The 13,173-nt window shown below is 41.1% G+C and overlaps 1 protein-coding gene across 5 annotated transcripts in view; it reads right to left on the minus strand.

Moving 5' to 3' along the window:
* Positions 1 to 13,173, minus strand: part of Fam13a (family with sequence similarity 13 member A) — a 191,163-nt gene that overhangs the window by 39,617 nt on the left and 138,373 nt on the right. For all 5 annotated transcript variants that reach the window (XM_070022269.1, XM_070022271.1, XM_070022270.1 and 2 more), the window contains 3 exons: positions 10,601 to 10,787; positions 2,575 to 2,651; positions 1,612 to 1,654 (listed from right to left, as the gene is read on the minus strand). In XM_070022269.1, coding sequence (XP_069878370.1) covers positions 1,612 to 1,654; positions 2,575 to 2,651; positions 10,601 to 10,787 — 307 coding nt within the window. The remainder of the gene's footprint in view (positions 1 to 1,611; positions 1,655 to 2,574; positions 2,652 to 10,600; positions 10,788 to 13,173) is intronic.

Here is a 13,173-nt window from a genome sequence, read left to right on the forward strand (position 1 = left end):
TGGACACGATCGTGACTATGAATAGTGGACACTCCAGGAGGGCCAGCTGTGGGCTGGGCAGGGACTGGTGTCTGTATTTGGATTGGACATTGGAGAATTGGACGTTACACGTGGGAGAAGGATGTAAGATTCCTTCCCAGCGATTCACCCACTGCTACAGAACCTGTCCACCAGAGAGTTAGGCAAGCTGAGCCCAGCATGAATGTAGCTCGGATGCCACTGGAAATTCTGAGTTACTATCATGACGTTCTCCCACAAAGGTCTTTCTATTTCCTTGGATGGCATAAGAGATAACAAGCATCAAAGGAGCTAACTGAGGAGAGCGCTCCAGGAGGCTGGCAAAGTGGCCTTCCTTAAAATAATGTCCAGTGGCATGAGGAGGAGGTGCTTGCTGTGAGCAGAGGAAGTCGAGGAGAAGATGAAGCCAGAAAAAATAACAGTGATCACGAGGAAACGCAATCTTGTTAAAAGGTTCCCAGCTGGGTGCGGTGCTCATGCCTGTAATCCTAGCTACTCAGGAGGCTGAGATCTGAGGACTGCAGTTTTGCACCAGCGCAGGCAGAAAAGTCCATGAGACCCTTGTCTCCAATTAGCTAACAAACAGCTGGAACTGGAGGTGTGGCTCAAATGGTTAGAGCAACCAGCCTTGAGTAGAAAAAGCTAAGCGAGAGTACCCATTCAGGAAAGCTTATCAGCTTGTTCCTGGGTCCCAGAAAAGGAAAGAAGGAAATAAACAAGAATAGGAAATAAGATGTGGAAGAATTGACTCAGAGACTGTGAAGTCAAAAAGAGGAAGCCCTCTCCCCTTCTCTCAGCTCTGTTGTGGTTAATAGAATACACAGGACAAGGCCTGAACACGTTCTTCTTTGAGAGTCCTGGAGATTGAAGCCAGGGCCTCACTTGTGAGCCAAGTGAGTGCTGCACAAACAAAAGTACCCCCCTAACCGCAGCTCACACATTCTCTTTTGAACTCTTAGGCTTGAACTCAAGGCCTGGGCGTTGTCCCTCAGCTATTTCTCTCAAACTTGGAGCTCTACCACTTGAGCCACAGCTCCACCTCTAGCTTTTTTGCTGGTTAACTGGAGATAAGTCTCTTCAGATTTGTCTGCCTCAGCTGGCTTCAAACCTCACTCTTCACAATCTCAGCTTCCTGGGGAACTGGAATTTCAGCAGTGAGCCACTGGCACCAGCCACATTTTTCTTGATTGTTTACAAAATGCAGAAAATAAGTTGGATTAAGGAACCCCAACTGAATATATGTTAATTGGAAAATTATTTAAAATCCACACGTGGTATATCCGTCAGTTAAAAAAATACATTAAACTATGGGAGAATCAAATCAGGAGCTTTGCCTTTTTATATTATTTTATGGAAAAATCTAAAGGGAAATCCCCATGCTCCTAAAAGTTTACCTTTACAACAACCAAATAAAGTAATTTAAAAAGCAAATTTCTAAACGAATCTTCAAGTTTTGGTGTTTACCTTTTTTATCTGACTATATTCCTATCACTAATCTGCTTGCTTCTTTTTGACAGGCTAGTAACATTCCACATTCACACACAACAATGTAGGAGCAGTCCCATCCCTGGAATAGTTTTGTGAGCTACTTACCACACCATGCTGGGTATCTTTGCCATCTTTCTCATTGTCTTTGCTGTAAACAACAACAACAACAATAAAAAGCCATAAGTGTCCATTTGTTTTATATTAATTCATATTATGATTTCATTTATTTTGAAAGTGGGTTGACTAGCTCTACCTAAACCAAAAATTCTTACAGATTGAAACAAAAAACAAACTAGAAAATAAAAATTAACAACCCCCCCCAAAAAAAAACCCAAACCAAAACAAAACAAACTAGAGGTTGAAACAAGCACATAAGTAAGTTTTCTGTGTGTGTATGCTGGTCCTAGGACTTGAACTCAGGGCCTGGGTGCTGTTCCTGACCTTCTTTGGCTCAAGGATAGTTTCTACCACTTGAGCCACAGTGCCACTTCCAGCTTTTTTTTTTTTTTGAATGGTTTAGGGAGATAAAAGAGTCTTATAGACTTTCCTGCCCAGGCTGGCTTCAAACCTCAATTCTCAGATCTCAGCCTCCTGAGTAGCTAGAATAACAGGTGTGAGACTCTGGTGACCAGTTCAGGCCTGTGTTTTTAATGGTACTAGTCCTTCCCCTCCCTTTCCAACCCTTCTTTTTACTTTTTTTTTTGGATAGTACTCAGGGCCTTACATTCTCTCAAGGCTGGCTCTAACCACGTAAGCCATACCTCTATACCCCCCTGACTGCCCCCCCCACCACGCCCCACTATTTATTCAGAGACAAGTGTCTCAGATTTGCCTGCTCTGTCTGGCTCTGAACCAGATCTCAGCCTCCTGTGTAGCTCAGATTACAGGCATGAGCCACTGGTGTCCAGCTACAGTAGATTTTTCTATTCAAGAAGTTTCCCTGTAATAAAATATTGTTGGTTCACATATTGATCCTTTGCTTCTGTTCTTCTACCTCACATTGCACTGAATGGGAAACAATCTTATCATACCCTCAAAAACAATGAAAGAAGAAGATTCTAACGTTACCTTTTGTTGGCCATGAGTTCAGGACCATCAGACCCAGGGGGCTCAGGTGATCGAGGGGAAGCCACGTTTTCCATCTCCTGCAAGAGAACCAACGTAGTTTGTCAATAACAATGGTAAGAAATATGCCACAGCAGACTCCCTATGCTTTGATGAAGATGGAAAAAAACAAAACAAAACATCAGACAGTTATGTAGATGTAAACTAATTCTAATCTTCCCACTTCAACTTTGCTAACATGAATGAAGTTATGAAAGTTTCTGTTTGCACAAGATTGTACATAGGGTTTTATTGTGCCTGTGACAGTGTCATGGAACTGTTACTACCTTTTAGGTAGCAATCTACATTGTTTGTGTGTGAGCCAGTACCAGGGCTTGAACTCAAGGTCTTGCGTCCTTGCTCAGCTTTCTTGCTCACTGCTGGCACTCACCACTTGGACACTCTAACCAGCACTTTGCTGGTTTAGAGATGGAGTCTTGCAGACTCTTCTGCTCTAGCTGGCTTTAAATGCAGAGGCTCTTGACTTCAGGTTCTCAAGTAGCTAGGATTCTAGGCATGCATCACCGGTGCCTAGCCTTATCTACTTTTTATTGCCAGAAAATCAGGGTGGCTTAGAACTCAAGATCTAAGAATTCCAGGAGCTAATCTTGAACCTAATCATAAGTTAATCACTGTTTGTTGATTATTTTTGTGTAATATATTATTAATATAATCTGGGCTTATATGTATCTTATATCCAGATTCCTAAACATCTATGAAAGGAAATAGAGTCGATGTAAAACCCTTTTTTCTTTTAATATTTAATGTTACCCTTGCTTAGCTAAGGTAAACAAATATATAAATAGAAAACTCAATTTTGAATGGTACATATTTCAGGTTGACTAAGGGGGTCTTATGTTTATCAGGAGGTATATTTGTAATATATATTATTCATTACTGCATTTATAAATATGGTCCATGCTTGTTTTCTATTATTTCTTTGTATTTTTGGAGCCAAGGTTGATTTTAAATCTGCACCCTTCCTGCTCTCAAGTGCTTGGCTAACAACTATGTACTGCCACACCTGGTGATACAGTTAGTGCTTTTTTTAAAGTAGAGTATAAAATAAGTTATCTCCATGAAGGAAGAGTAAATGTGTGCTCTTATTTGCTTGTTTGTAAATTCAGTAGCCTCAAAGAACAGCTGCCTAAGAAATTTGGACCTGAATTTTATTTTTGAACTCAGGAATTCACATCTGTATCAAAAGGATATTAGGCAAAGTTCATTTATTTTGTAACGTGAAAAGAAATAAAAAGCATGAATTAAAACAGCCTGTGTTTAGCTACGTACTAATAAACCTACCATGACAAAAAAAGCCCCTTAAAGTGGAAAGTAAATCTGATTTGAGGTTCACAGCAATCCCCCCAAATCATATAAAGAGCCAAGTGCAGGGGGCTCACATCTGTAATCCCAGCTACTAAGGAGCCTGAGATCTGAAGATTGTGGTTCCAAGCCAACCTAGACTGGAAAGTCTGTGAGACTTTTATTTCCAGTATACTACTCAGGAAAAGCTGGAAGTGGTGCTGTGGCTTAAGTTGTAAAGAGCTAACCTTGGACAAAAGAAGCTCAAGGCTAGCGCCCAGGCCCTGAGTTCAAGCTCCGGGATCGGGACGTGTACATACATACACACATACACACATATACATACATACACACACACACATACACACAAATTGTATAAAGATCTCCATAAACTAAACGTAGAAAAGGATGATTCTTTTCCATTTACACTGGCTTAGCCAATTTGTGTAGAATTCTCAGTTTGGGCTCACTAAAGGACAGGCACAGAGGAGATGGCACGTGTCAGTTTGGGTGGTAGCTCATCAACTGTCACTACAGGACTGTACCCAAGCCTTCAGTTCCTTGTCTGGAACAGATAGATACAGAATGCCATGAGAACACATGAGCCTTCATGATAATTTAACAGAACAACACACCTAAAGCACTATGGTAACACCTGCAGTCGTTAGTGAATATTAGCTATTATTATTTCCAAAGCTATGTAATCTCCAAAGACTGGTGCCCCAGGAACATACAGCATTTGTGTCAGCCGTGAGAACATTAAGAATCAATGTATTGGCTTAGATAATTTACAGCTGGAGAATTTTAGAATGGATCTGAGAAATTCTGAAAAACTGTAGCAGTGTTTCATTCTATGTATATCTTAGAGGTCTGTGTTAGAGAAGAACTCTACAAAATGCTTTCATTACCTCTGTGTGACCTTTCTGATAGCGAGGAATAGATCTGTGACAAAGCCTCTTTGTTCTCCTTGGTAATCTCCCATGGATTAGCGAAATCTTTAATGTAAGATCTAGTGTAATAGTATTAGGTTTTCCTACAGCTCTGAAACATGAATTCCTCGGGAAAGCAGTCCTCAATCTCTGTCTCTCACTGAGGGCCAATAAAAGAATCCACTTAACATTAGATGCAAAAGAGTATTTCAAAAGAAATAAATGCCTTCAGATGAAATATTCAGGAAAGAGAGACTAAGGAATATTCAGGGAGGAGAAAGGACAGTAACCAAACCATAAATGCATTGTAAAAATTTAGACATATACAAGATTCAGGAAAAAAAAGTGTGTGTGTGTGTGTTTACAATGCTAGGGGATTGAACCTAGGGCCTTGCTAGGCAAGTGATCTACCACTGAGCTACCTCTCCAGTCTTTAGAAAACTTGTCTTTTTTTCCCCCTAAACATAAAGAATCATAATACAATTGATGTACATTTTAAGCATTATCACAAGCAGTTAGGTTCAATAATAGCTTTGCAGAAAACAGTTTTAAGATGTGAGGAAGTTTAGCCAATCTCTTAATTTCTTTAATTTTCTCCCTTCCACTTTTGATGCTTAATAGCTCCCCCCTGTTCCTCCCCTTTTATCCTCCCTCTCCCAGTCCCTGTCTTTCTGTCTCTCTACCTCTCCATGTTACTATGTTGGATTTTGTACACATCTGAGGCTGTTGAATATTCATGAGCTAGCATCACCACAACAATATACAAGTTACATAATGTTCCCATATGATAGTGGTTGGATTTGCACCTATACCTTCTGGGAACAAAGACCATTGAAAGAATAGGTTAAAGGTAGTAAGTTGCTTTTAAAAAATAGCAAAGAATATATCAGACTTTAAGTGTAAGTTATTACAAAAAAAAAGGCTTGAGGTTCTTTTGGCATTGGTCATTCTTTTTCTTAACCAGCTGGAGCCTAATTTATCATCTATCAAATTCTGACTCATGTAAGTCCAGATCCACTATGACATAATTCATTTAGATAATTTTTTAGGTGTCAGAAGGAAATGAATTTTAAAAACCACCCTCCTCATTTATGAATACAACCTTTAAATCTAAAAGAACCAAGGTTTGGCTAAAGCTAGTTTCAGACTGTGGGATTTATTTCCCATTTTTTCCCCCTCCTCTCTCTCTGGCTCTCTCTGAGAGCCAGACTCAGAAACCTGTTTGACCACTGACTGAAGCCCTTAAAAACACTTGGGGCCAAAACAAATTTGTCTTCTAAACCTGCAGAATGCTGACAAAGCCTTTGTAGAGGTCATGAAAAAAACTGCTTTCTCTCCATAGACAAATATGTCACATGAAGGTCATGGTAGTGTAGCTAGTCAAAACAGGCTCATTAGTCTAACCTTGAGCCGGAAGGCAAGGTAAGTTAACAGAGTCTCATTAATAAGGGACCAATGGCAGATTTTAATTCCTTTTTAGGCCCGCTTGTCCATTTGAGGTTTCCTTGATTGAAACTCTTGCAGCAAATCCATTTCAAAAAGAATCCTGGCATCTCCAGGAGGTGCTGGCCGAGGTGGCCAGATGTCCTTCTAAACGCATCTACTTTGCTTCAGTTATGGCGCAGCCCAGTGCTCAGCACCAGGCAGGTCCTGGCCCCTCTTCTTACTAGATGACTTCTCTCTGGTGACATGTGAGAGGTGTGACTTCCAGACCTGGCAGCAGGGACATCCTTGGCTGCACGGAATCCCCTCTCTTTCTGAGAGCTGCAATATGGATAGAAACTACCAGAACATTCTGGAAGCTTCTTGCTGAAGATGGCAGACTTACAGCTGGCCTGGGTCCCTTGAAATACTGCAAGGAACATGCCCCTGCCCTGAAGGCCTGCTGTCACGTGAGATAGAACTTGTACTGTCTTTGGGACATTGAGTTTGTGGTCCTTCTGTGCTGTATGTTATCCCAGACAACATGGAACCGTTCAGACCCTTATAAGGTTTTTTTCCTAGCACATACTCACTGAGTGCTGAAGCATGCTGGGCACTGGGGGGTCGTGATGAATAGTGAACCAGACAGATGTCTGGTCATACCATCCTCACTTCTGCTCCAACTACAGAGTGTGACACTTCACATTAAGTTTCATTTCTCTCATGATTCTGTGTGAATGGGAAGGCTTGCCATGAACCACCAAAATATAGAATTCAGAAGCCAAAGAGGCCAACATATTCTAAGTATCACTATACCCTTGAGAGGCAAAAGAACCAAGTATATGGGGACCCCCTCTCCCCACTCCTGCAGTCTCCAATGGGGCGGAGATACTAAGTCTGTAAGATGCTTGTTGAGGTCTATGTGACCTCTTGTTTGGCCCGAAGGTCACTGTGAAGTTATTGCTCACAGCTTCTCCCATTTTCTCTTAAGAATGGCTTTTGCTCTCATCTCTCTACCAGCATTAGTGATCACTAGAGAGCTCTACTTTGAGAATTCCAGCGGTCAAACTCAGGGTGAGCTACTGGCCCCATCCTGTCTGCTGGCCTCCCTTTCCCTTTGAGATACCTGGCGACTTGTCTTCTAAAACACCATCATTACTCATTTGCTTCTACTTTCTAGCTGTTCTTCTTCAATCTTCCCCTGTTGGTTTGTCATCTCTCCAGCCTCTACATGTTGCTATTGCCTTTTCTACCCATGCCCACCTCGATGGTTATCTCTTTCAATATTCTGGCATTCGGTAAACATCTATGATGATGATCGTAATGATGATGACAGTGATGATGATCATGATGATGGTGGCCACATCTGCATCTCTAGGTAAGACACCAGCCCATTCATTTACCCCTTAGATATTTCCTCTAGATATCTAACAGGGACGCTCAATCTTGACATGTCTAAAACCAAACCTATGATATTATTTCTATGCCTTCCATGCGGCCAGTCTCATCAACTGGCCACACCAATCTTCTGTAAAGCCACTGAGAGGGCTGCCCCCTCTGCCTATAGCTCAAACCATCAACCCTAAACTAATTACTGCAAGACATTCCTATCAGGTTTCTCTGCTTCTGCCACTCCCTCTTACTGACACATTTAACTACAGTCTCCCTAGAACATTCCCCGGCTTCTCACGTCACCCAGAGTGCAGGAGGAGTCCTTCCACTGACTGAGAGGACCCATTTGATCTGTCGCCTTTCCTCCATCACTCTTTCACTCTGCCCTCTCGTCCCACTACAACTGTGTCCATGGCTCCTTAGAAATTCCAGATAATTTTGGGAAGGTGGCTCATGGTAGAGCGCTTGCCTTGCACGCATGAGGCCCTGGGTTCGATTCCTCAGCACCACATAAGCAGAAAAAGCCGGAAATGGCGCTGTGGCTCAAGTGGTAGAGCACTAGCCTTGAGCTGAGGAACCGAGGGACAGTGCCCATGCCCAGAGTGCAGGCCTCACAACCGGCAAAAAAAAAAAGAAAAGAAAAGAAAAAAAGAAATTCCAGATAAGTAATTGTGTGTGTGTGTGTGTGTGTGTGTGTGTGTGTGTGTATGTGTGTGTGTGAGATTGGGGGGAGGGTCCTTTGGACCTATAGTCCCATCTATAGTGCTGCTTTTTATACTCAAGTGTCAAATTTTGGGGGTGATCTTCTTTAACCCTTCGATTATAACAGCATCCCCTGGCCCTCACAACTCCTATCTCTATGTTACTTGTCTTCACACCAGTAGTAATCAGTTTCCCATATACTTTATATGCTTGTCTTGGTTCTCTTGATGATTGTTTCTCTGAGTAGCATGGATGTGCCAAGAAAGCAGACATCTTCACTTACTTTTCTCACTATTTGTTTCCCTAGAATCTAAAATACCTTCTGGCACAAAACAGGCATCTAATTATATGCAATTTCTTTTCTCTCTTTCTTTTTTTTTTTTCTTTTTTTTTTGGGGGGGTCCAGTCATGGGGCCTGAACTCTGGGTCTGGGCACTGTCCCTCAGCTCTTCAGCTCAAGGCTAGCGCTCTACCACTTGAGCCACAGTGCCACTTCCGGCTTTTTTCTTTTTGCTTATGTAGTGCTGAGGAATCGAACCCAGGGCCTCATGAATGCAAGGCAAGCGCTCTACCACTGAGCCACCTTCTCTCTTTCTTTATCCTTTTACTTTTCTTTTTTTCTGGCTACAGGCACAAATGTTTGGTTCTAGTGTGCTGGTGTTGAAATGGAATGGGGAAAGGTTTTGGAGGACAGCCGTGGAAAGTAGAATTAGAAGGTCAAAAATAAGTAAGAAGTTGAGGTGTCCAACTTTCAGAATGTTGCCTAATACCAGTCATTGTTATGTTCCTTTGCTTTCTTTGCCTTGTGGTGAGCTACGAAGACTAGATTTGGAAACACATGGAATTGGAGAATTAGGAAAGAGGTTATGAGAATATCCTCAATTTACTGAGCAGGAAGTTTTCCTGCTAAGTTGTGTTGGCATGGTTGAAGTTTATTCACTCTAACAAAGACAAGGCCCACTGAGCTCACCAATGTCCACACGTGACAAGCACAATCCTGGAATGCGGAAATTATTGGAGGGCCATACAGATCCTTTCACAGCAAACTGAAGCAGATCTCTCATCCAAACACTTTTAAACAAAGTTCAGGCACACATTCTAACGAATAAATGTACTTGATTCCTAGTGGAAAAAGTTATTAATGGGTTAAGCTTATTAAGGGATTGAAACTAAGATGTACATTATTTTCAAACCATAAAACCAAGCTTCAGACTTTTGCCACATAAATCTCTTTGGCAAATAAACACATCATAGGCCAAATAAGGAATTAATGAGATGGGTATCTGTGGCTCATGCCATAATCCCAGTTACTCAGGAGGCTGAGATCTGAGGATCATGATTCAAAGCCAGCCTGGGCAGAACAATCTGTGAGACAATTATCTACAATTAGCTACTAAAATGTTGGAAGTAGAGCCATAACCCAAGTGGCTGAGCGTCAACCTTGAACAAAATAGTTAAGGACAGCATCCAGGCCCTGAGTTCAAGCTCTAGTAACTGACATACACAGACACACATACACACACACATGTGTACATACAAACACAGAATACATGAAGAACAGATACTATTAACATTTATTCTTTTGAATATTTATTCTCTGGGATAAAGGTGAAGTTCAGGGGCAGCACAAACGCTTAGCACAAGTTTGATTCCCCAGCACCACAAAACAATTACTTTTCCTCTCAAAAGAGGAATTAAATAATCAGTTTTCAAGTAAGTATAATGACTCTAATGCTTACATTTGAGACTTGTATTAGACCTACTTCTGAGAAAAGTATTTGTGTCCATCTGTTCAAGACCAGTTTATTTCTAGAAATTAATGTCAAAACATTTTTTTGGAGGTAACCTAAATAGATTTTCTCCTAGACTAGTATTTATGTATATTTTACATAGTGAAAAATTGAGAATCTTTCCAGAGCACAGAGGAGCTGACAGAGGCTGCGAGGTGGGCGAATGAATGGGAAATGACATTGAACTTCCTGTCGCCGCAGCTAAAGTAGACCAGAGACTGCGCACCAAGCATGAGAATGGAGAGTTCCTTCGTAATTATATGCCAAATTCTAGTTCTGTTCTGTTAGCGAGTATCTCACCATTGTGAATTTTATTTTAAATCTAAAAGGAGTTAGAAGAGAGATTTTTGATTCTAATTTTCAGAGAAAGTGGAGCATAAATGAAGGAAATGAGTATTATTAAAAAGTTGTGCTAACTACAAGTAAAATAAAATTATCAATGTATGTTTTTACCTTGAGACCATCTTGATTTTCATTGAGCTCTGAAAGTTTGGAACTGGATTTCTGACGTTTAGGTCTGCTTCTTTCTCCAATACAATCAGAAGGATATTCATGCAACTTTTCTGCCTCTTGAGTGTTCAAGATACACTCGTCAAAGCTGTTGAAGGCGGAAGGGATATTTTCTTTGTTGATGAGGCCCCTTGAATTGAAAGGGGGAAAAAGAGCTTAGTTTTATTTCAAAGGGTGAAAGGGATGTTTGTTAATACTGCTGCTGTACCTTAGAGGACACATCTGAAGAAAGACCCAGAAATTCCAGTTTGCTTCTTAGATGAGAATCTCAGTAGAGTATCCTTGTTGAGGCTGCCTGGGACCAAATGAATCCCTTAAAAAGGCAAATTGTTCTTAGTGGCAAATTGTCAGGGGCCATGTTTCTACCAGGGAGCAGCTTTTGTCATTTTCCAAAAGTAATTCATATTCAGATTGGGAGAAAGGTATACATGCATAATGAAATTGCCCACTGTGCATGGGAAAATATATATGCTGCAGTGCTGGGGATGGTTACGTTAGACCACTGAGCGACATCCACAGGCTCATCGTCAAATGTAACTTTCAGTTTCATAAATTCATACAGTTTATAAAGAAAAAAAGCCTCATCAGAAAAAGGTATCTTTTCTAGAATGTGAATATTGATTTTCCCCCATGATAAAGGGATTTTAGTAGAGGAAAAATGCATTCATATTTTAAAAATCTCACGGAGGTAGATAATCTTGGTTAATGAAATCTACAGAATACCAAACAACTGAACTGAAATATGGATTTGTTAGGGGGTTTTATCATGTAAGCCTATGAGAAACAGAAATGTCATAATTATGGTATTTAATCTATTGAATTAAGACAACACTATGTATTTTAAATATTCCTGCAAGAGGTTTGAACAAATTTATATTGCTTACAAACTTTTTTTTTCTAAGCGTATCATGGAGCAAATTAAATTGTCAGCATAGCAACATAGCTTGGTGAGACGGAAATGACGGGGTTTTGGGGTTTCTCCCTGTGCATTAAAGCCCCTCCCGAACCCCTAAGGCTGTGTCTTGAAATAAATGACTTTGAAAAAGTAAAAATAGATACCATATTTTACTGTCAGTTCAACCATCTCCCCAAATGAGATAGCATTAAATATTAATTCTGCAATCTAAATTCCTATCTTTAGGCTAGAATGGAGACAAAAATTATACATTAAACACTATCATAATATTTTCCGAGTGATATTACATTTGGTCATTTTTTAAAAAAAATATAGCTCTGCTCTTATTTTCTACAACTTTGAATGTGGAAAGTATCTAGTGTGAATTAAACATATAAAAGGCTTCATGCACATGTATAAGGAATACCCGGAATACAGCTTAACTGCAGACGGAAGAGAAAGCGACCCCCCCCTCCCACAGCCCCCCACTCTGTCCCTCACAGCCACAAATCCCACACAGGCAGACACCTCTCCTCCACACCCCCAGAGCCACCTTCCAAGGATGGCCGAGGGACCTTGCCTTAAGCTCAAAATTCCCTGTTTTACTAATTCAGTTCAGTCTTCTTGTCAGTCTAGGTATTTTTCCTGCCTACTGGAGTATGTGTCCAATTACGATTTGTAATTGAGGGCCTCTTAGGCATGAAAGCTATTATGGGCCGTGTCTCCGCACAGTTTCTGTGTTGAAGCACGAACACCCAAAGTGACTGTGTTGAGAGACAAGAGATTTCAGAAGGTGACTAAGGTTAAGCAAGCTCATTACGCTGTATCTCATCCACCCCGAGAGCCATCCTTAAGACAGAGAAGGCAAAAAAGCCTGAACACAGAAGAAAGGCTATCACCAAAGCCAAGGAGAGAGGTCTGGCTAGAAACCAGGCCTGTGGCAGCTTAGCCTTGAACTTCCAGCCCCTGACTGTGAGAAAATGAGCTTCTGTCTTTTGAGCAACCCAGTTGACATATTTTGTTGTAGGAGCCCAAGTACACTAATACAAAAGCTAAAGTCTGTTGTTAAATATCAAGAGGAAAACTGAGCATGCTGGTACATCCTGTAATCCCAGCTAACACAGGAAATGGAAGAGGGAGGCTCGAAAGGCCAGTGTGGGCAAGGTTAGTGACTAGACCCTAATCTCAAAAGAAACAATAACAACAAACACAAAAGGGTTGGAGGCACAATTCAAGAGGTAGAGGGCCTGCCTGGCATGGCTGAGGGCCTGGTTCGATCTACTTCACAACGTTTTGGAATCGTGAATGAATGCTACAATAAACCTTAGCAAAATGAATACCACGGAACTGTGTCTGTGTGGAAGGAAAAGCTGCTTCCTGTTTGCATTCGTGGACCTCAGCCACGGTGTGTGTATCACTTGTGGAACAAATGTCAGCTATTCTTCCTCTAATATTGTCAGGATTCAATCATACTTGTTGTAATTTAATTCGCCTTGAACTTAGACCTCTCGGCCTCTCCTTGTTAATTACCAAGATCTTTTTTGTTTTTCAATTCCCCTTTCCTTTTTTTTCTTTTGCAGAACTGATATTTGAACTCAGGGCCTGATGCTTGCTACGGAGA

Source organism: Dipodomys merriami, unplaced genomic scaffold (genome assembly GCF_024711535.1).
Source record: "Dipodomys merriami isolate MVZ:Mamm:240054 unplaced genomic scaffold, mDipMer1.0.p SCAF_15, whole genome shotgun sequence".
NCBI lineage: Eukaryota > Metazoa > Chordata > Mammalia > Rodentia > Heteromyidae > Dipodomys > Dipodomys merriami.